Raw genomic sequence first — 20,734 nt, forward strand, 5'->3', positions numbered from 1 at the left:
CATGCTAGTGTTCTCTGTCTTTCTGCATCTTGCACCGTGTCTTCCTGGAGTCACAGAAGTGCCTGATAGATGTTTTTTGACTTGAATGCATGTTGAGCCAGGGAGTGGCATTAGCAGTTGAGGGAGGGTTAATTTCGCCTTAGGGGGTTTGGGTGACCCCAGCGCTCTTCCGGTTCGCCATCACGTAGTGAGAGCGCCCTCTGCTGCACGGAGCTGGTATGACATCTCCACTCCCGGCTCAGTGTCTCCTGATTCAGCAGAGCCCTTGGGGTGGGTGTCGGGCTCCAGAGTGTCCCAGGTGAGCCACACCTGGGCAGGAAGAGGCGCACACACTCCAAGGCCAGGTGAAGGTGCCTCTTTATTTGACTTAAGACTCAGGAGCTTGTAGGAAGCATGGTGGCCACACAGAGCAGGAGGCAGTGCATCTCAGCTCAGCTTCCCCTGCTGTGTGTCCTGAGCAGGGTGAGCAGCTGCCAGTGACCCAAGGAGGCGCCGCCCGACCCGAGAAAGCCCGATTCTTGCTGCCCAGAGTCCTTTCCCCACGGCTCACGTTCGCCGTCAGGAGGAACAGGCTGTCTAAGGAAATGTTTACAGTCCTCAGGTCTCCTAGTTCTTGACCCCAATGCACCTGCAACCCAATGTCACCATGGGCTCAGGGTCCAGTGTCAGGAGAGGGCTATAGGGAGGCACGTGCTCCACCACTGACCCCCCGGCCCTCCCGCCTCCCAGGGGAAGACGGTGATCCAAGCAGAGATCGATGCCGCGGCCGAACTCATTGACTTCTTCCGATTCAACGCCAAGTTTGCCGTGGAGCTGGAGGGCGAGCAGCCCATCAGCGTGCCGCCCAGCACCAACAGCGTGGTGTACCGGGGGCTGGAGGTACCCCCAGGTGGTGGAGCGGGGGTTGGGGGCTGCTGGAAGCCCTGGGCTTGGCCTCACCACCTCCTCCCTCCCCAGGGCTTCGTGGCAGCCATCTCCCCCTTTAACTTCACTGCAATCGGCGGCAACCTGGCGGGGGCGCCGGCCTTGATGGTGAGCTGTGGGCAGCAGGCGGGTGTGGCGGGAGCCGGTCATCACTCCCCTGTCGACAGACAGGAGGCCACGTCAGAGCCCCTGGGGTCCCAGCCCTCGTCGCAGGGAGAAGCACAGAAAGTGGAGGCAGCTGGGGGCTGTGGAAAAGGCTTGGGGGTCAGAGGCTGGTCTGGGTCCCAGCTTTGCCCCACTCTGTCTGGGTGACCCCAGGCAAGTCCCCGCCCTCCTCTGAGGCAGTTTCCTCATCTACAAAGTGGAAGTAAAAGAAAAGCTTACATTACAGGGTCATGGGGAGAAGATGAGACCACGCTTGTGACACATCTAACGCCAGGCAGGTCTGGCCCAGTGCAGGCTTAGCGTTATATAGGGGCTGCTACTAATGATGATACTTACAGTTCACCTTTGAGTGCTTGCTCTGTGCCTGGTGACTTATTTGTCAGGGTTGCAAGGCTAGCAAATGACGGAACGGGTACGGATTTGGGCTTGGTCTGTCTCTGGGCAGGTGGTCTCGAAGTTGGTGGGCTCCACTGTCGTTATCAGGGTGAAGGTGGCCATCAGCTCCCAATCGATGGGGGAGATGCAGCCCTACCCTCGGAGGTCCTGGGTGGCTCGGGGCACAGCAGGAGGAGGGCTGACAGCTGTCGGGCAGCTGGGTGATCTGGAAGGGTGCTTGTGCACAGGGCCATCCTCGTGCATCTGCACTCAGACAGACGCACACACACCCGGCACCCACGTGCCCTCGTCCAGGACACGTGCAGACAGAGCCCTGTGTGCACTTGCCCAGGCTCGCCCCGTGAGCACCCAGCGAGTTGCAAACACCCAGAACAGACCTGCCTGAGGGGTGCTGGCAGGACCAGTGGGCACAGGCTTCCGGAGGAAGGGAGGCTTTCGTAGCCAGAGTGTGGGAGCAGATAGGGCAGGGTGTGAGCTCACTGACGAGGGCTTCTAGGGCCTGGTGTGCAGCACCTGGGCACCTGTGGGAATGGGGTTGGGTAGGGGACATCCTGGCCTGCATGGGGTCCTGGTGGCTCCAGGTGAGGGATGGCCACGCTTCAGGGTAGGGTGGGAGTCGGGGCTGGCGGCCCCTGACCTCGTGAGTCATCACCGTGCCTCCCGGGCAGGGCAACGTGGTCCTGTGGAAGCCCAGTGACACTGCCATGCTGGCCAGCTATGCCGTCTACCGCATCCTCCGGGAGGCCGGTCTGCCCCCCAACATCATCCAGTTTGTGCCAGCTGACGGGCCCACGTTTGGGGACACTGTCACCAGCTCGGAGCACCTGTGTGGCATCAACTTCACAGGCAGCGTGCCGTAAGTCCCCGAGGGGGGTGGGCAGGGGGCCTGGGGACGCTCACCAGACCTCGTGACCTCTGCCCGGGAGCTGGGGCTGTGAGCCCAGAGGTCAGGTGCTGTGTGGCCCTGGGTGAGCCACTTCACCTCCCTGAGCCTGTTTCTTCCCCTGTATGACGGTGGTCATGATTCTTACCTTGCAGAGTAATCGTGAAGGCCAGACTAGTTAATGGACAGGAAGGAGTGTGACAGGCTGGAAGCGGCCTACAGGTGTTTGGTGATATGGATTTCGATGCCACCACTGTCCCTGGAAAGGGCACAGGGGAGCTTGGAATAAATTGGAGGAGGAGAATCAGGAAGGCTTCCTGGAGGAGGCGGCATCTAAGCAGACGAGTAGGCCAGGCAGAGGTGGAGGAGAGCGTTCTAGGAGGGGGAGCAGCATATGCAGAGGCATAAGGCTGAAGCTTTTGGGCTCTGGGGCGGTGGACGTGGTCCCGTGGGGCTGGAGGGTGGAGCTGGGGGCCGAGGGTCAGAGGGTGGGGGCAGGGCATGGTTCAATCACAACTGCTCATTCACTCACTCAGCTGGTGTTGATCGAGCCCCCATGTGTACCAGGCTCTGCCGGTGCTAAGACTGGGCAGTGAACACATGGAGTGGACAAGGTCCTACCTCTTGGGGGATTTAGTTTTGTGACTATAAGGCCCCATGAGCCTGCTTAGGTGTCTGGACTTTATCCTGAAGATGATGGCAGCCAGGGAAAGTTACATGCAGGGGGCATGGCTTAATCAGACTTCTTTTGTTTCAAGCAGGGATTGCAGATGGTAGCTCTCCAGTTGGCCCTGGCAAGTGTTCTTTGACTCCTAATAGGGATGGACCAGCCTTGTACCATTGGGACAGTTTCATGTAAAAATCCAAATATTGGGCCTCTCTTAAGAACCTGGTCCCACTGGTCCTGCATTTCTGTGTGGCACCATTGGCTGGAGGCGGGCGGGAGGTCTCCGGTTCCCCCCGTCCTGACAGGCCCTGGGCCTCTGCCTACCTGGACGGCCTCACACATTCTCTGTCTGGGCCCTCCGGGCCCCTGCATGCTCAGCCTCTGATCTAGATGATCACTGTGGCTACTCTGAGCACAAGTCTCCAGTGGGTGGAAGCAGGAGACAGGTTAGGAGGTGTCCACGTCCGGGGAGGGATGGCGGGCGCCTAAACTTGGGTGGAGTCGTGGGAACAGGGTGAGGTGGGCTGATTCAAGTGAGGAAGTAGCAGGGAGACTCGATCACCTGTCCGTGGGGTCAAGGTCGGGGGGGTTCAGTGGGAACATCCAGGCTCGGGGCAGGAGGTGGGCATCGTTCACCAAGGTGGGCAACCCAGATGGCTGGGCACCTGGGAGCCTTGGGAAGAAGATGAATCACATGCTGGTCACTTTGAGTTTGAGGTCCCCATGGGTCATCTGGGTGGAGATGTTGGGGTCTGCACTCCGGGCCTTCCAGGTGTCCTAGGGACACCTGCGGTGGCTTCTCGCCCTCTCTGCCTGGCCTCAGGCTCCCCTGCAACAACAACCCCTGCTAAGGTTTGCTGGGTGGCGATGGCAGCGTTAGAATTGCTGAGGAGGGCTGTTTTCCAAAAGGCCCGCTCTGCCGGCCACGGGCCCCATGGGTCTCTGCCTATTAGCGGGCGGAGCGGGCCTGGCCCCCATTTGCCATGCTCTGATGAGCAGCGGGCTTAAAGGTAGGAAAGTCATAAATTAGTATTAGCTACTGTGTCGCCAGCTCCCTGGTGATTAGCATTTTTATTGTTTTGTGGTGCTGAGGTTGGTCACACTTGGAGCCCAGGGAGGAGGTAGGGGCCTGAGCTTCCTCTCCCAGGACGCTCCTTGGTTCTGTGGAGCCTGGGCGTGAGCTCGTGGTGCCCCTCGCAGACCACGGTGGTGCCTGTCCCCCATCAGGCACCCACAGCATACCCAGCACTGTCCCAAGCACTTGGCTCACATTAGAGCCATCACAAAACAGCCCTGCCAGGTGGAATGGTTCTCTCCAGTTCCCAGATGTGGCACAGAATTTGAGGCTCAGAGAGGTTAAGCGGTGGTCTCAAGATCACACCACCGTGTAGCCTGAGTCAGGACTCGAACCAGGCATCCCCTGGCCTCAAAGCCTGGCCCTCCTCTGCACTCTCTTGCCGCCAGGCCTCCCCTTGCTCCCTCCTTGTAGGCCCGGAATGCAGCCCATTTCCAGCTGCTACCACCTACTCGGTTCCCCATCACCATCACCACCACCACCACCACCACCGCTGTGACCCCTGCCCACCTCCTGCGGGGCTGCTGCCCCTAGCGCTCCTCCCTGGGCTTTCCAGCCTCTTCCTCTGGTAGGGGCTGCTCCCTACCCCCCAGGCCCCTCACCCTCTCAGGTGCCTGAGCCTGGCTCCCTAGTCACTGCCCTGTCCTCTGCTTTTAGCACCTTCAAACACCTGTGGAAGCAGGTGGCCCAGAACCTGGACCGGTTCCACACCTTCCCACGCCTGGCCGGAGGTAAGGGCCCCTCTCCCCGTGCCCTGCCCTACAGCCCTAGGAACCCCTCCCCGCCCTGGCCGCCATGAAAGAGGAGGAGGCGGAGGTGATGCCCCCAGAGGTGGGGCGGCCCTGCAGACGCAGAGAACTCCTTCAGGGTGGAGCCCCTGCTCTGGCACTTACAGAGCATTTATGCCTCAGAGTGTGCATTTTTTCTTTCATTCATTCATTCTTCCGTCCATCATTCAGCAAGTAAATTATTGAGTATGTTCACAGGCACTTTTTGGACACTGGGGATGCAAAAGATGATGAGACCCAGAGACCCAGCCATTACAAACCTCTATTCCAACAGCGGGAGGCAGACAGTAAACAACTAGATAAATGATGGCAGGGAGTGAGAAGGGCTGTGGGTAATTAAAGGAGGGCAAAGCGGTGACAGGCAGGGACCCTCAAGGGCTGGGCGTGGTGGGACTGTGACTTAGGGGTGGGGTGGGAGGCCTCTTCAGGGAGGGAACATTTGAGCTGAAACCTGAGCAATGAAAAGAAACCAGCTTCGCAAAGGTCCGGAGGATGAGCCATCATGGGTACCCGCACTGTCCGGTAGAACTTTCTGCAGTAATGGACATGGGCTATATCTGTGCTGTCCCATAGTACAGCCTCGCCACGTGTGGCCGCAGGGCACTTGAGACGTGGCTGGCATGGCAGAGGAAGTGAAAGTTTTGTTTCATTTAATTTTAATGAATTTGAACTTAAATAGCCTCGTGTGGCTGGTGGCTACCCTGTTGCACAGCCCAGATCTAGGCCAAGGAAATGGCAAATGCAGAGGCCATGAGGTGGGAATGAGCTTGTGTTTGAAGAAACAAGGCCAGTGTAGCTGGGGAAGGGAGGGAGGGGGGTGGCAGGAGATGGGGCTGAGAGGTCAGCAGGGCCAGGTCTTGTCAAAATAATAATTTTCCCACAAAGAAACAGTTTCATGGTCAAGGACATTTGGCGTGCACTGTGTTTAAAGTAAAACAGATTCCTCACCTGCAGGACTTCTCAGAGCCTTTAATGCACTAATATATGCATTGCTTATCTTCAAGAGCAAAGGCTGATGTGCAGTGTTTCCCAAACTCTATGGACTACACAACCCTGTTTTGACAGAGGACCCCCTGGACCATGTTTTTCATGGAACACACTCCGGGAGGATGCTGAGACCTCTCGAGAGGGAGGGCTGTCCAGGCTCACACAGTGCAGTAATGGCAGAGCTGGAGCTGGTGGTTCAGCGTTCTTGCTCCTGGGGGTGAAGTGGGGGGTCACAGGGAGACTGGACCCCACGCCTGAGTGGGTGGGAACTTTGTAAAATTTTATTGAAGTATAGTTGATTTTATAATACTGGGTTAATTTCCACTGTACAGCAAAGTGATTTCAGTTATACATATATATATTCTTTTTCATATTCTTTTCCATTATGATTTATCGCAGGATATTGAATCTAGTTCCTTGTGCTATACAGTAGGACCTTATTGTTTATCCATCCTATATATAATAGTTTGCCTCTTAAGCTGGTGGGAGCTGTGATGGGGGTGTCTGGGCAGGTGACCCTCCTCAGGGCCAGCTGTTGCATCTCCAATTTCCAGTTCCCCAGTGTGCCCCAGTCCAGCATTCACGAGATGGGGGACAGTGAGTCCCTTGTGTGAGCTGTCCATGGTTTTCTGTTCTGTCTCCTTCCCACCATCTCCCTGAGTGAGAGAGACCGCTACTTACTCTACCACTTCCCCCCTTGAATATGAGACTTTAATCTCTCTGTGCCTCAGTTTTCTTGTCTTTAAAATGGGATAATAATGGGAGGTTGCTGTGAGGCTTCAGTGAGACGGAGCTCGAAGTGCTTTGACCTGAGTCTGGCAGTTAGTGCTTTGTAACGTGAGCTGCTATTAGCTGATGTTTAACTGAGTGAGGAAACCGAGGCCCGGAGGGTGGAGTGATCTGCCGAGGCTCCCTCACGCCAAGGAGATTGAGGAGGGGTGTCCCCACCGTGGATCAGGAAGAGGGGCCAGCCCTGGCCGTGGACCTGGGGTGGCCCCCTCTCCTCTCGCTGGGTGGGGGTCAGGGGAAGGCTCAAAGGAAGCCGCGCCCACTGCAGGGAGTGGACCAGCTTTGGGGAGCCTTGGGTTCTGGTCCTTCCTCTGCCTTTATGTTGGGTAGCACCCCCAGGGCTCAGTTTTCTCATCTGTGAGATGGGGGAGCTGGTCCTGATGCCCCCTGGTGCCCTTCGCCCTTGCCTGGGCCTCCGTTTTCTCATCTGTAGGGTGGGAGAACGGGCCTGGCTGATCAGTTTCTGGGAGGTTGTTGGGCTCCGACTCTGCCTTCTCGTGCCCTTGTCCTGCCAGTACTGGGGCTGGTCGCAGGGCCCTGCGGACGAGTGTGGGCAGTGCGTCGGGCCCCTGCGCTGGCCTGGGGAGCCCACCCCCTACTCTCATGCTCCTCCACCTCCCCGCCCCACCCCTGAAGAGTGTGGCGGGAAGAACTTCCACTTTGTGCACCGCTCGGCCGACGTGGACAGCGTGGTGAGCGGGACCCTGCGCTCAGCCTTCGAGTACGGCGGCCAGAAATGCTCGGCCTGCTCCCGCCTCTACGTGCCCTGCTCGCTGTGGTCGCAGATCAAAGGGCGGCTGCTGGAGGAGCGCAGCAGGATCAAAGTGGGCAACGTGAGTGGCGCCGGCCTCCCCGCCACGGCCCAGCGGGGAGCTGATGGGATTGGAGGCTGGGGGTGTGTGTGCAGGGAGGGCGCTCCCTTTGTCTCCGACTCTGTCTCCTCCCATGTCTCCCTTGCTTCCAGCCTGCAGAGGATTTTGGGAGCTTCTTCTCTGCCGTGATTGATGCCAAGGTATGAGCAGGAAGCAGGCTGTTCCCGGGGTCCCGTGCCTGGACTGGGTGGGACGGGTAGGAACAGCTATAGGGGTGACCCAGACCTGCTGCTTCGAGCAGGGCAGCCTGATGGCCACGCATACACCCGCACCACCCCTGCCAGCTCTGCAAAGGGTGGAGGCATCCGTACCCAGAGGGCAACTCGCCTCCCTCACACCCTGCCCAGGCTCGACAAGCCCCCTTTAAGTGCCTGTGTTCATACGCACACATACAAATAGGCCTGCACACTGCATGCATCAACCCGAACACGCATGTACATGCACAGCCGTGAACACGTTCATGTAGATCTCTGAGTGGGAGCATGCCTGTAGATTCACCCACGTAAACACACGCACACCCACATGCACACATATCCTACACAGAAACATTCGTGTACAGGTTCATATGTGTATATAGGCACACTTGTGGGTCTGCACGCACAAACACATACACATAACAAACACATCCATATAATGCAGGCATATGTGTGCCTACGTACGTAAACCTAAAAATTCATGGCTATACGTGTATATGTGTGTTTGTGATGTTTGTAGTTCTAACACACACATACACACACACACACAAGCGTGCACAGCTGCCCTTGTCTCTGCCCCGGCTCAGCCAGCCGCCCCCCCACTTCAGAATTTGGGCCCAGGGACAGGTGTTTGGGGTGAGTGTGTCAGGGGGCTGCTGCTGGGAATTGGCCTCCAGCCAGCCCTTGACGCCCCCTAACCCCCCGCCCCACCCCAGTCCTTCAGCCGCATCAGGAAGTGGCTGGAGCACGCCCACTCCTCGCCCAGCCTCACCGTCCTGGCCGGGGGCCAGTGTGACGACTCCGTGGGCTACTTCGTGGAGCCCTGCATCATCGAGAGCAAGGACCCCCAGGATCCCATCATGAAGGAGGTGATGGGGCGGGCGGCCCGGGGCCGGGAGGAGGCAACCTCTCCCCCGAGCATGGCACACACACACGGCCCTGGTGCTTCACGGGGCGTCATCCCATCTCACAGATGTGGAAAGCGAGGCCCTACGAGGGGACCGTCTCACACCCGGTGAGAGCGGAGCCAGGCCCTGAGCTCGGGCCTCCTGACCCCAAATCCAGTGCTCTGTCTTCGACACTGCTGACCCGGGCTGGTGTCCTGGCACTTGCGCTGTCCACAGCCACCAAGGCCCCCTGCGGCCATCTCAGTGGCTGACACTTGTAGACTCTTAACTGTGGGCCGGGCATTTGATAGAGATGAGGTGGGCATATCGTTCCCATTTTATAGATGAGAAACTGAGGCTCCGAGAGGTCAGGGCACTTACCCAGGAGGACAGTGCAGGGGTGGGGGTCTTCCCCCAGCCCCTCGATGGCAGAGGGGACGGTGATACCATCGGGCAGTTCCTGGGCTGACTGTTGCCAGAAGTTTCTCCTTTCCAAGGGCCTGGGCCCTTGGCTCTGGGTGTGGGTCTGGCTGGCAGGGAGGCCAGAGACTCCTTGGATCTTCTGCCAGGTTGGGGTGGGGTGGGCCGGGTGGAAGCCATCCCCAAGGGAACCCAGCGGGAGGCAGCGCCTGGCCCTTCCTGCAGGGGCTGAGGAGGGGGATGGGGAGAGGCGGAGGCCAGAGCAGGGAGACGGGAGGCCTCGGGGTGTTGGTCCAGGTGGGCCCTGACCCTGGGGCTTCTCTCCCAGGAGATCTTCGGGCCTGTGCTGACTGTTTACGTCTACCCGGATGACAAGTACAAAGAGACGCTGAGGCTGGTCGACAGCACCACGAGCTATGCCCTCACGGGGGCAGTATTTGCCCAGGATAAGTGAGTGGCCGCAGCCCCTCCACTCTAGTCCCGGTGTCCTGTCCCCACAGGACCCCGCTCTCCCTGGAGACTGCCCTCCTGGGCGCTGATCCTAGTAATAATGCTGCCCTTGCTTATCTCCATTCTCCTCACCTCCACCCTGACCGGCAGGTAGACACAGGCAATGGGCTCTTTGTTAAAATGCAGATTCCGGGGCCCCACTATTGGCTGCTGAATGTAGGTGTCTAGGGGTGGGGCCGGGGAATCAGTGCCTTTGACCTGTTCCCCGGGTCTGATGGGGCTGCAGAGTGGAAGACAGAGGTTTGGGCCCAGGTGCACTGCTTGTCTGGCAGAGGCAGGATTCCAACTTGAGCACCGGGACAGTAAACCTGAGGCTTTGCCCTTTCCTTTCTCTGTGGTACTGCTTGTCTCCCCGTGTCTGCCTTTAAGAGTGGAGGCGGGGGCTTCCCTGGTGGCTCAGTGGTTAAGAATCCGCCCACCAATGTGAGGGACACAGGTTCAAGCCCTGGTCCGGGAAGATCCCACATGCCGCGGAGCAACTAAGCTCGTGCGCCACAACTACTGAGCCTGCGCTCTAGAGCCCACGAGCCACAACTGAGCCCGCGTGCCACAACTACCGACGCCCACATGCCTAGAGCCCGTGCTCTGCCACGAGAGAAGCCACCGCAATGAGAAGCCCACGCACCACAAGGAAGAGTAGCCCCCGCTCGACGCAACTAGAGAAAGCCCATGCGCAGCAATGAAGACCCAGTGCAGCCAAAAATAAATAAGTGAAATAAATTAAAAAAAAAAAAAGAAAAAAAACATTGAATTGTTTAAAAAAAAAAAAAAGAGTGGAGGCGGGATTGGCACCTGAGGGGCAGGCTGTGGGTCTGGAGGTTCCCCAGCTCCCAAAGGCAGGAAAATTGGACCGAGATGAGCCACTCTCTCGCGTACGTATAGCCTGACCCTCATCCAGCCCTCACAGATGCCCTGCGAGGAAGGCGTGCTAACCCCCTTTTCAGAGGAGGAGGCTGAGGCTCAGAGACCCCTGGGAGCCTGTCAAGGGCCCATAGCTGGCGGCTGGCCTCATGCTCACCAGGGTGGCCCGTGTGGGCTGGGACGGGGGTGTTGGAGGTTGGCCCTGGGTCTGGAACGAGGGTGAGCTGGCCGCCCTCTTACCGCTGCCCTGTCTTGTAGGGATGTTGTCCGGGAGGCCACAGAGATGCTGAGGAACGCTGCCGGCAACTTCTACATCAACGACAAGTCCACTGGCTCGGTGGTGGGCCAGCAGCCCTTTGGGGGGGCCCGATCCTCTGGTGAGTGGGACCGCCTTTCCAGAGGGGGGCCGAGTTCCTGGCGGGAGACCCTCGGTCCTTCATCTCAAGGGTGTTAAGAGGAACAGCAGTAGCACCATTTACTGAGCACTGTGGGCCAGGCCCTGTCCTGCCAACAGCCTCCTAAGCTCAGGTGCTGCCGTTCTTCTTCCCATTTTATAGAGGGGGAAACTGAGGCCCAGGGAAGTGAAGTGACTTGCCTAAGGGCACATGGCTAGAGAGTGGTGGAGCCGGGATTTGGGTCCCAGCGCCCACACCTTTTACTGTCATACTCCAGGCCACTGTAGTCCATCCCCCTCCTGTTTACAAATAGGGAAACTGAGGGTTGGCGAAGGGCGGTGACTTGCCAGAGTTCCCAAGCCCAGCCCACATGGGCCGGAAACCAGGTCTCCCGACTCCCAGTCCAGTGCCCTCCACGGTGCTCCCCTGCCTCCCAGACACCTCTTGCAGGTGGGGTGCAGGGACCTGGGGAGCGTGGGCGTCCTGCCTGCTCGCCAGCTCCGCCTTCCCCGACATCCGGCTGAGTGCCCTCCGCACAGATGCGCTCGGGAAAGCCTGGCCGCTGTGACTGGGTTAGGGTTAGTTTGGCAGTTTGCTGCCCGTGCTGGCGCCCATTTATTCCATCAGCTCCTCCCCACTCCTTTTCCCTCTGCCCAGAGCCGTTGTATCTTTTTGGAGATAAACAGAGCTGTCTTTTCCACAGGGACTAATGACAAGCCAGGAGGGCCCCACTACATCCTGCGGTGGACGTCACCCCAGGTCATCAAGGAGACCCACAAGCCCCTGGGGGATTGGCGCTACCCGTACATGCAGTGAGCCCCGCTCGGCGCCTCCGCCGTCCGCTCGTCTGTCTGTCCAAACGACTGACCTCAGTGCACTGACCCCACCCCAGGCCCACCACCCCGCTCCCCACGGGACGACCCTCTTTCTAGGGCCGAGGCCTGCCCCCTGCCCCCCACTGGCCTGGCCTGTTCCACCCTTGGAGTCAGATGCCGGGCTCTAGTTTGAGATCACGCTGTGGGGAGAACAGGGCCGCCACCCTTGACCCCATCGGCTGTCCTAGAAATTCCATCTGGTAGGTGGGACCTTGGTGCCCAGCTGGTTCTCCATCTGTCCCCTTCTCTTTCCTCTACACTGTGGCCCAGTGGCTCAGGGACCTGAGGAATGGTGGTAGAGTAGCTCACGGATCCGTGGAGGAAAAGGAGGCAGCTCTGGGGCCCCTGGCAAACCTCACCACCCACAGAGGCCCCTGGCCTTGGCCCCGGCTTCTCCGGATCTCCAGGATTTCATGTAGCCACAATGGCCTATAGGGCTGGCAAGTCGTGGCTGCAGGGCATGGGGCACCAGCTGGCCTTGCCCTCTTTAGTCCGGGCGGCTCACTAGCTCTTTGCCCAGATGCGCCTGTACCAGCAGGTACCTGGGCCCAACCAAATGCCTTAGACCCCATGTGCCTTGCTCCAGAGTGCCTGAGCTCACCTGAGACCCACGGATTCCTGGCTATCTCCGTTTGGGGGTCTGGGGGGACTGGTGGCCAAGATGCGGGATGTGCTGCTCCTTCCTGTTTGGGCTGTGAGATTGGCAGACTTTGGGGGGCCCTTCCTGCTACTTCCCTTAGCTCTCAGGTCCTGCCTCTAGAGCCTGGGGTTTCCTGCAGGAGCTCAGCATCCACTGGCTGTGGTTGAATAGGCCCGGGTACATGTTGCTCTCACGTTCCCCAGCACCCTGAGACCTCTCCTTGGGTCCCCCTCCAGCCTGGGCTGAGGCTTTGCCTCTAGAATCGTCCCTACTTTGCGTGTTAGTGGCTCTGTGTGGACTGGCCCCTAGGAAGCCTGTTCCTTGACGCAGCCAATCGGTGGACACTTGCAAATGCATCCTGGGTAGGTGCTGGGTGGCCAGGGAACGAGAAGTGGTGACTTTGGAGGACAGTTTTTAGGGGGCCCCGAAAGGGCTGGGCCCTCCTCAAGCATAGCTGGCATGGGGCCCCCGCGGGGCTGGAGTGGCCATTCCCCAAGTGCACGGTCACACACCTTGGCCCCGGTCAGGGGCGGGTCCTGATGCTGCCCGGGTTGTTTCCCACAAGGGGCCAGGTCAGGCAGTGGGCGGGGGTGGGGGGTGGTGTGTGCGGAGGTGTTCCTGGTTCTACTGGTTCTACACTGTGAGGTGACAATGGGATCTGCCCGATTCCACCTAATAAAATGCCTCTTAACCAGGTCGGTGGTCTTTCTGGTGGGATTGGTGGGGACTGGTCACCTCCTACATCTGACGGAGTTGCCAGTGTGTCATTAGGTGTCACGAGGGCCGTGCCCTTGGTGTGACGGAAGGAAGGGTGAGCGCTGATGGCGGGAATCCCTGCTGTGGTGGCGGGAACTCTGGCGCCGGAGGGCCTGGGTTCAAATGCCAGCTCCAGAAAGTTGTGCAGTCTCTCTGAGCCTCCGTCTCTTCATGTCTTAGATGGAAATAACCACACACACATGCACACAGGTTGTCTTGAGAATTCCATGAGTTAATTCATATAAGTGCTCAGAGCAGTGCCAGATAGGTAATTAATGATTCAACAATGTGACCCATTTATCCATTGTTATAACAACCACTGTTATGTGCTGTGATCGTTAAGTTGATGGGTCAACTGGGCCGGGCTCTGGTGCCCAGGTATCTACTTCAGCATTATTCTGGATGTTTCCACGGAGGTGTTTTTTTGGATGAGGTGAACAATTTAAATCAGTGGACTTTGAGGAAAGCAGATTACCCTCCATAATGTGAGTGGGCCATATCCAATCAGTTGAAGGCCTTAACGGAACGGAGACCGGTCTCCCCCAAGCAAGAAGGAATTCTGCCAGTGGCTGCCTTTGGACTCAACTGCAACTTCCTGCGTCTCTGGCCTGCTGGCCGGCACTACAAATTCTGAACTTACCAGTCTCCATGATCACGTGAGCTACTTCCTTACAATAAATCTCTCTCCCTGTGTCTGTCTCTCTCTACGCCTCATAGAGGTTCCGTTTCTCTTCAGAACCCTGAGTCATACACGTGCCAAAGACTATGCACGTGTTTTTTTCACTCACAAGTCTTAGGAAGGAAGTGCTGCTGTGCTCCCATTTTGCAGATGAGGGTACTGGGGTGTAGAAAGGTGAAGGGACTTGCCAAGGGTATGCTATCAGTGGGGTGGAAATGCAGGTCTGTCTGATTCCAAAACCCATTCTCTCTCTTCCACCCGGGTGTCCACCCATGGCTCGCAAAGATCTGCTCAGTTGGCCAGGTGACATGGCAGGGAGCAACCGTGGCCAGTTAGCTTGAGCCTGGAATCCGTGGGTCTAAACCCACCTGGGCCAGCTGACTTGGAGGAGAAGACACGTGTGTCCTGACCTGTCTCCACCCACAGATAATGTAAACAGAGCTGGTCCTGAACCACACAGATGCCACCCTGTCCGAGGGTCCATTGGTTAGGGCTGTTGGCTGGAGGCTCCCAGAGCTGTGGGAAGGGGAGGGGACTCAAACCCGGGCAGAGCCCCTGCCCTGGCTCACCCAGGGGCTGCTACTGATTTGTGGCAAAGGGGGCTTGAGTCAGGGACAAAGGGCAGCACCCAGAGTGCTCTGGCTGGAGCTCACGGAAGGGAAGGGAGGCAAATGCCTTTTGTCGTCGGGGGATACATAGGCCTCGTTAACGTTGCCGAATGGAGTGACTTATTCAAGGTCACACTGAGACAGCCGCAGAGTTGGCTGATGACTGGTAGTGTTTTACCTACCTAGTCTCAGAGCCTTGACATTGACCCTACCAGGTAACTATTACAGCATTCTATGGAGGGGCTAGTGGAGGTCAGAGGTAGAATGACGAGCCCAAGGTCACATAGCTGCTTAGTAAAGGGCCGGGTTAGCACCCAGGGCTATGGGTGCCACAGCCCATGCTCCTCTCCACCTGCTGCGTCAGGTCCCCGACTCCCAGCTATGCCTCTACCAGTGTCATTTCATCCTGGTGCCTCTGACTCCACTGAACGAGGTCGGGGTGGCTCAAAGCTAACGTTCACTCCGCTCTGTCTGCCCTCCCTTGTCCCCCAGACTTGGGGCTGGTGGCTCCCGAAGGCCCAGTGCCCACCCGGGTGCCCGAGGCCTCTTTGCATGGTCACTGCAGTAAGTCCCCATGTCCACGGTGGCCTAAGGAGCCTCTTCATTTCCCTGCTGTGGCTGGGGGCCCAGCCACAGGCCTGGGCTGGAGCGTGAACCCTTTGACTGAGGCTGGATGTCCCTGCCACCGCGGTGCCGCCCGTGGGGCGTGCACGCTAAGGAAATGAGGGGCCACCTGTGCCCCGGTCACCAGGCAGACCTGGAGCTCCTGGGGGGCAAGAGGAAGCAGCAGGGTGCAGACCCACACTCTTCACAGAGTCACGCCTTCATTTTCATTAACTCCCCTACCGACACATTCGTTATCAGTTCCTGTAGGTCCTCTGTCTAGAGGCGGCGTAGGAAATAGTAAGAGTCACCATTACTTGAACGCAGGCTGTGTGCCAGGTGTTGTGCTAAATGCCTTAGACGTCACACCCTCGGATCCTCACTGCAACTCCTGAAGGTACATTCCATTAGTCCCATTTTACAGGTGAGGAGACTGAGGCACGCATGGGTGAAGTAACCAGTGCACCAGTAGGAGACGACTGCCTGGGTTTCTGTTCCTCATGTCTGCCTGCCTGGGCACTGAGCACAGCCCTGATGTCCTGCCTTAACCCCTCTTACCTGTGCCTTGGCCTCCCCAATCTCAAGAGTTGACGTTTCTGTGGGAGCTGAGGATCGAATGACATGTTTTAGAACAAAGTGCCAGGTCCCGTGCCCTGCACAGAGTGGGATGCTCAGTGAATGAGAACTTACCTTCACCCACCCTCTCAATACCCTCATCCTGGATGCCTGTGCCCAGGAAGGAGATGAAGCTGGGCTTCCCTGAGCACCTATCCGTGGGCAGGTGCTCCTGCTAATTAGCTTGGACCACACCAGCCTGGGAGGGAGGGAGTATTATTTTGGCCCCATTTCACAGATGAGGAAACTGAGGCTTAGGGAGCCTCAGGGAGACTTGTTCAGTAAGGGACAGGTACAGGGGCAAGAGCTGGCTATACCAGCACCCCCTTGTCCTGGTCCCTCGAAGGAATGCAGTAGCTTCTGGGTGGGAGGCATCCAGCAGGTGGATGGGAGTAGGTGTGGCTGACACTGGCTCCAGACATAGCCAGCCTTGTCCCCCTCCCCCGGGTTGTTGACAGCCACCCTGGATGGTGGAGCAGGTACCATATGACCCTAGGTGCCGGGGTACATGAGCATTCTGTTCTGGGGCTTTGCCATGCCCTCCCTCCAGGCCCCAGGTGCCTGGCAGGTACTCCTCAGCCTCGTGAGCATTTGGCGCACAGAGGCCGGGGCAAAACGAGGGAGCTGATGTCCTGCTGGGCACCTGCTTGGTGAGGTGCATCCAGGAAGGTGTTGTCAGAAGGAGAGTGAGGCTTGTGGAGAGATCTGAGTCTTAGGAAGGAGAGTCATACAGAATCATAGACCCTAGCCCTTTACTGGGCCTAGAATCGAGGGTCCCATGCCAGTTCCATACTAGGACAAAAGCCATCAACACTGTAATATAATATTCACTATCATTTATTAAGTAGGTGCTTGATGTATTCATCCCATTTAATCACCCTTGTTTGAGGCGGCTGTGCGCGTTTTACAGGTGAGGAAGCTGAGCAGAGTCAGGGCCTGCTGGTTGGCCCCTGTCCAGTGGTGCAGGCGGGGCCCTCCAGAGCCCCACAGAACAGGACCAGCCCCCTTCCCCATCCCAGCCCTTTATGCTCCCTTTAGCGACGATCACCTTTTTGGCTCTTATCGGGCTTGTGGTTATTTGGAATCTTCAGATCTTTTTCTGAATGAGACACAGCTGGCTTGCATGTATCTATGGACTCAAGAAGGTGTCCCAACCACAGCAGAGTCCCTCCTTCAGGCCTTAGCTGACCCCTAGGTCCCCAGCTTCTAGGGGTCACCCTACCCACTACACTTTTGACATCTCAGAGGGGTGACCAATGAGGCTGGGTCCTCTGATAACCAGCTCTGAGGCCTCCCCTGTGCCCTCTTCCAAGGTGTCTCTGAACCAAGCCAGCTGGCTCAGGGGCTGTGCAGCTCCCAGACCCTCTTGGGGAAGCCCTGCCTGCCTACCCCTGCTCTACCCTCAGCTGGATTGGAGCTAGGTTTCCAGCTGCCCGATTTTGTCCTGGAGGAGGCAGTACTGGTAGGAAAGAGACAGGGGAAATGGTGGGGCGGGGGGTGCGGGGCAGAGAAGCAAACAGAGGATGTACAAAGGTGGGGTAGGGGAGAGGAGCCGATGCAGCCCCCAGTCCCTGGGGTCATGCGCCTCTTGGGGCCTCCCCCCTGCGCTCCAGGCCGCTCCAACCACCATGGCAGGGGGGACGAAGGAAGTTTAGGGAAGCCCCCTCCAGCCCAAAGCAAACTTGGCCAGTTCCTTTCTGTAAGCACCCAGGGAAGCAGATGTAAGGCAAATGGGCAGCATCTACCGGGCCCCTATTTCCATGGCTCACCCCTGCCCCATGAACTTTGCATAAGTCTGTCATGGTTCTCCATCACCTTGGCAACCAGTAGCCACACAGGTGTGATCATGGGGACCTCGGGCCCTGGACTGGGCCATGAGGATGGCAGTGCATTCAGCCTGGGCCACCTTGGGGCATGTGCTCTGGGTGCAGCCCTGAAGGAGAACTGCAGGGCCTTGGTGTTCCTGGACATTTGTTCTCAGGGCAGCCAGTGCCCTAGCCTCACCCACTTGCCCTTCTTAGGTGATGTCAAGGCTAGAGGGGACCACGGAGATCATCCAGCCCAGGGCATCTCAAGGGTCACGGACTGAGCCTTGTGTCATCCTGGATCTGGGCGCACGGCTGCATTTATCGGTGTGTGCATTAGTGTCCAGGGCTTTCATCAGAATCTCAAAAGGATCCTTGCCCCTGAAATGTTAAGAAGCACCGAGTCCCTTTTACAGGTGGGGAGACTGAGGCCCAGAGAATGGAAGCCACTTGTCTGAGGGCAGCCTTCGCGTTGGGGCAGAGCTGAACCAGAAGCCAAGACTTCTGACTTTCCATCCAGAGCTCCTTCTTCAGATTTTAGTCTTCAGAGAAGATCATCCATCTGGACTAATAGCCCCCATTAAGCAGGGGGACCCCATCATTCCTTCCTCATTGGAGAGCCTTGGTCAACACCATTCCCATGAGTCCCCATTAGGGTCTTGGATTCCTCCAATCCACACACTTGCCATGTGGCTTTGAATAAGTTACTGTCCCTCTCTGAACCTCAGTCTCCTCATCTGAAAAATGGAGAGATAATAACAGCACCTCAAAAGGTAGTGAGAATAAAATGGGATGGCAGCCTGGCGTAGAATGAGCCCTCCAAAAGTGTTAATGATAGAAATAACTTGTGCTCATTATCACCATCCTCCTCCCATTCTCGTGGCACAGACGCTGTCTCCCCCATGGAGCTCTTGGCTGGCCCACGCCTTCCCTCCTCCTTACCCCTTCTTGGCAGCCAGCACAGCGTGGGTCATCATAGAGCTGTCCCGACATGCTTTTGACTTGATTGGAGTCCAGGGGAAATCCACCTGCTTTTCTGGCCCTTTGGCGACTGGGCCTCAGTTTCCCCATCTGTATGATGGGTAAGTTTGTGGAGCTCTGCAGACCCTCTCAGCTCTGATACAATACGCCACACTATGGATGGCCCTGGAGCCCCTGGCATCTTCCAGCATGTGCTGCCTTCACGAGCACATGGCCCTGATTTCTGTCTCCAGACCGCAAGCCGTATTCCTTGTGCGTCCTGGCTGTGTCCCTTGTGCCCCACCCTGGCACATAGTGGGTTCTGCTAGTGCCCTCCGGATGCATGGCTTTCTCAGCCACTCTTGTCCTCCACAATGCCACACCCAGGGGGCTCCAGTTAACTTAGATGCTCTTTTTCTCTACCATCCCCTTACCCCCAAGCTTTGCTAAATAATCTGACTTGACTGGGAGTCTCCAGAACATTCCAGGGCCACCCAGCAACTGGCATCTTTATTCTCCCTCTTCAAACTGATGCATACACTCATTGTGCCTGGAACTGGTTCTTCACCAACACCTTGGCCTTGAAGTGGGACCTGCATTGGGAGAGGGCGGCACCAGTCCCCACCCCCGTGGTGGGTGTAGCGGTGACAGCTCCTGAGGGCAGAACACACCCAAAACAGACAGTACAGGGTTGAGAGCTTGGCAGCCTGGGTCTAAATTCTAGTGTCATTGGGAATTCCCTGGTGGTCCAGTGGTTAGGACCCGGTGCTTTCACTGCTGTGGGCCCGGGTTCAGTCCCTCGTCTAGTAACTAAGATCCTGCAAGCTGTGCGGTGTGGCCAAAAAAATTAAAATAAATAAATAAATAAATTCTAGCGTCACTACCTATTAAATGTGTACTTTTCGGCAAGCTGCTTAACTGTTCAGCTTCAGTTTCTTCACTTTAAAAATTGGAGTAATAATGGCTGCTTTGCAGGGTAGCTAAACGATATGACGCATAAAAAGTCCTTGGCGTTGTGCCTGGCATATAATACACCCCAGAAAAGTGCTATTTAGTTATTGTCCTCACGACTCCCTAAGTATCTGGCAGGGCAGAGGACAGTGGTCTCAGGGGCTCCTAGAAAGCCACCAGGGACCGCGTTCCAAGGAGGCCAGTGTGGCTGTAGTTTGGGGCACACAGTGCAGGAGAGAGCAGGCGGGGAAGGATGGGTGAGCTGGGGCCAAGCTGGGGAGGCCTTGAAAGCCAAGGCCAGGAGCTCAGCTGTGATCCTGCAGCAATGTGGAGTCCCAGGGGCTGTTAGAGCTAAGGTATGATAGACTCAGAGCTGTCCTTCAGAGATTTAAACTGTCAACCTGAGGCAGACGGGGAGGTCCAGACAGGAAGTTATAAGGGTCTGAGCTTGGGGTGTGGCAAAAGGGGGAGGAGTCTGGAGAGAACCGATAGACACTGTGAATTAGTGCTGGGGCTTTTGACCTGCTGACACGGAGGGTGAATAAGGGCAGTCCAAAGAGGACCTCCCCATTGTACAGATGAGGAAACTGAGGTCAGGAGAGGGGAGAGCTAGGACCAGAACCCACACCTCCAGACACCCCGTGCAGGGCTCTTCCTTTCATTCTATGGGTTGGGTCTCCCCCACCCCCCACTGGTTTACATACACCCAGAGAGGACCAGGGCCAGGCCCCAAATCACGCAGCAAATCCTGCATCTTTCCACAGCACCCAGAGGCCTCTCCCTGTTGTTTTCAATGTCTGTGGGTTGACTCCACCCCAGGGGAGGTCAGGGGCGAGGGAGGGGGTGCTCCCTCTGGAGTTGCTAAAGACACAGCCAGTATCTTTCAGGGTAACTTCAAGAAGATTTGGGCTCTTTCAGCTGGGCTCAGAGCCCGGGGTGCCCCCCGGGGCAGTTCATTTCACTACAAGAAAGGACAATCTCGCACTCTGGCAAATTCACCTTTCTCCGGGGTCTGCCCTGCACCCCGCAGTTCACACATGCCTTTTTATTTAATCCCCACACCGATCTCATGAGGCTAGGATTATTATTCCTATTTCAGTAGCAAACAGAGGCTCAGAGAGGTTAAGTAACCTGCCCATTCTCACACAGCACACAGAGCTGATGTCCAGTCCAGGCCGGCTGGAGTCATGCTGCCTCAGTGTTCCTCGAGTGTAGACACATACGTCAGCAGGAGCTGGTCAATGATGTAGGTCTGTTACCAGGGGCTCAGTGCTGATACAGATGGAAGAGTCACTGCAGCGCAGAGCAGAAGTGGTTCCCGTGAACTGGCACCAGGAAAGGGTTCTAGGAGGAGGTGAGGCTCCAACTGGCCCTTGAAGGAGGATCGGGGCTTGGCAGGGGTGGTCAGGGCGACAGTACTGAGTTTCCA

At 57.3% G+C, this 20,734-nt stretch overlaps 1 protein-coding gene across 1 annotated transcript in view; it reads left to right on the forward strand.

Moving 5' to 3' along the window:
* Positions 1–13,751, forward strand: part of ALDH4A1 (aldehyde dehydrogenase 4 family member A1) — a 32,776-nt gene extending 19,025 nt beyond the window's left edge. Inside the window, exons 6-15 of the mRNA XM_081226057.1 lie at positions 730–879; positions 958–1,032; positions 2,154–2,341; positions 4,768–4,841; positions 7,311–7,507; positions 7,639–7,686; positions 8,457–8,609; positions 9,376–9,497; positions 10,677–10,795; positions 11,517–13,751. Of these exons, the coding sequence (XP_081082183.1) occupies positions 730–879; positions 958–1,032; positions 2,154–2,341; positions 4,768–4,841; positions 7,311–7,507; positions 7,639–7,686; positions 8,457–8,609; positions 9,376–9,497; positions 10,677–10,795; positions 11,517–11,629 (1,239 nt within the window). The 3' untranslated portion in view covers positions 11,630–13,751. The remainder of the gene's footprint in view (positions 1–729; positions 880–957; positions 1,033–2,153; positions 2,342–4,767; positions 4,842–7,310; positions 7,508–7,638; positions 7,687–8,456; positions 8,610–9,375; positions 9,498–10,676; positions 10,796–11,516) is intronic.
* Positions 13,752–20,734: the final 6,983 nt, after the last annotated feature.

Source organism: Mesoplodon bidens (assembly GCF_964165515.1).
Source record: "Mesoplodon bidens genome assembly, chromosome: 2".
Lineage (NCBI taxonomy): Eukaryota > Metazoa > Chordata > Mammalia > Artiodactyla > Ziphiidae > Mesoplodon > Mesoplodon bidens.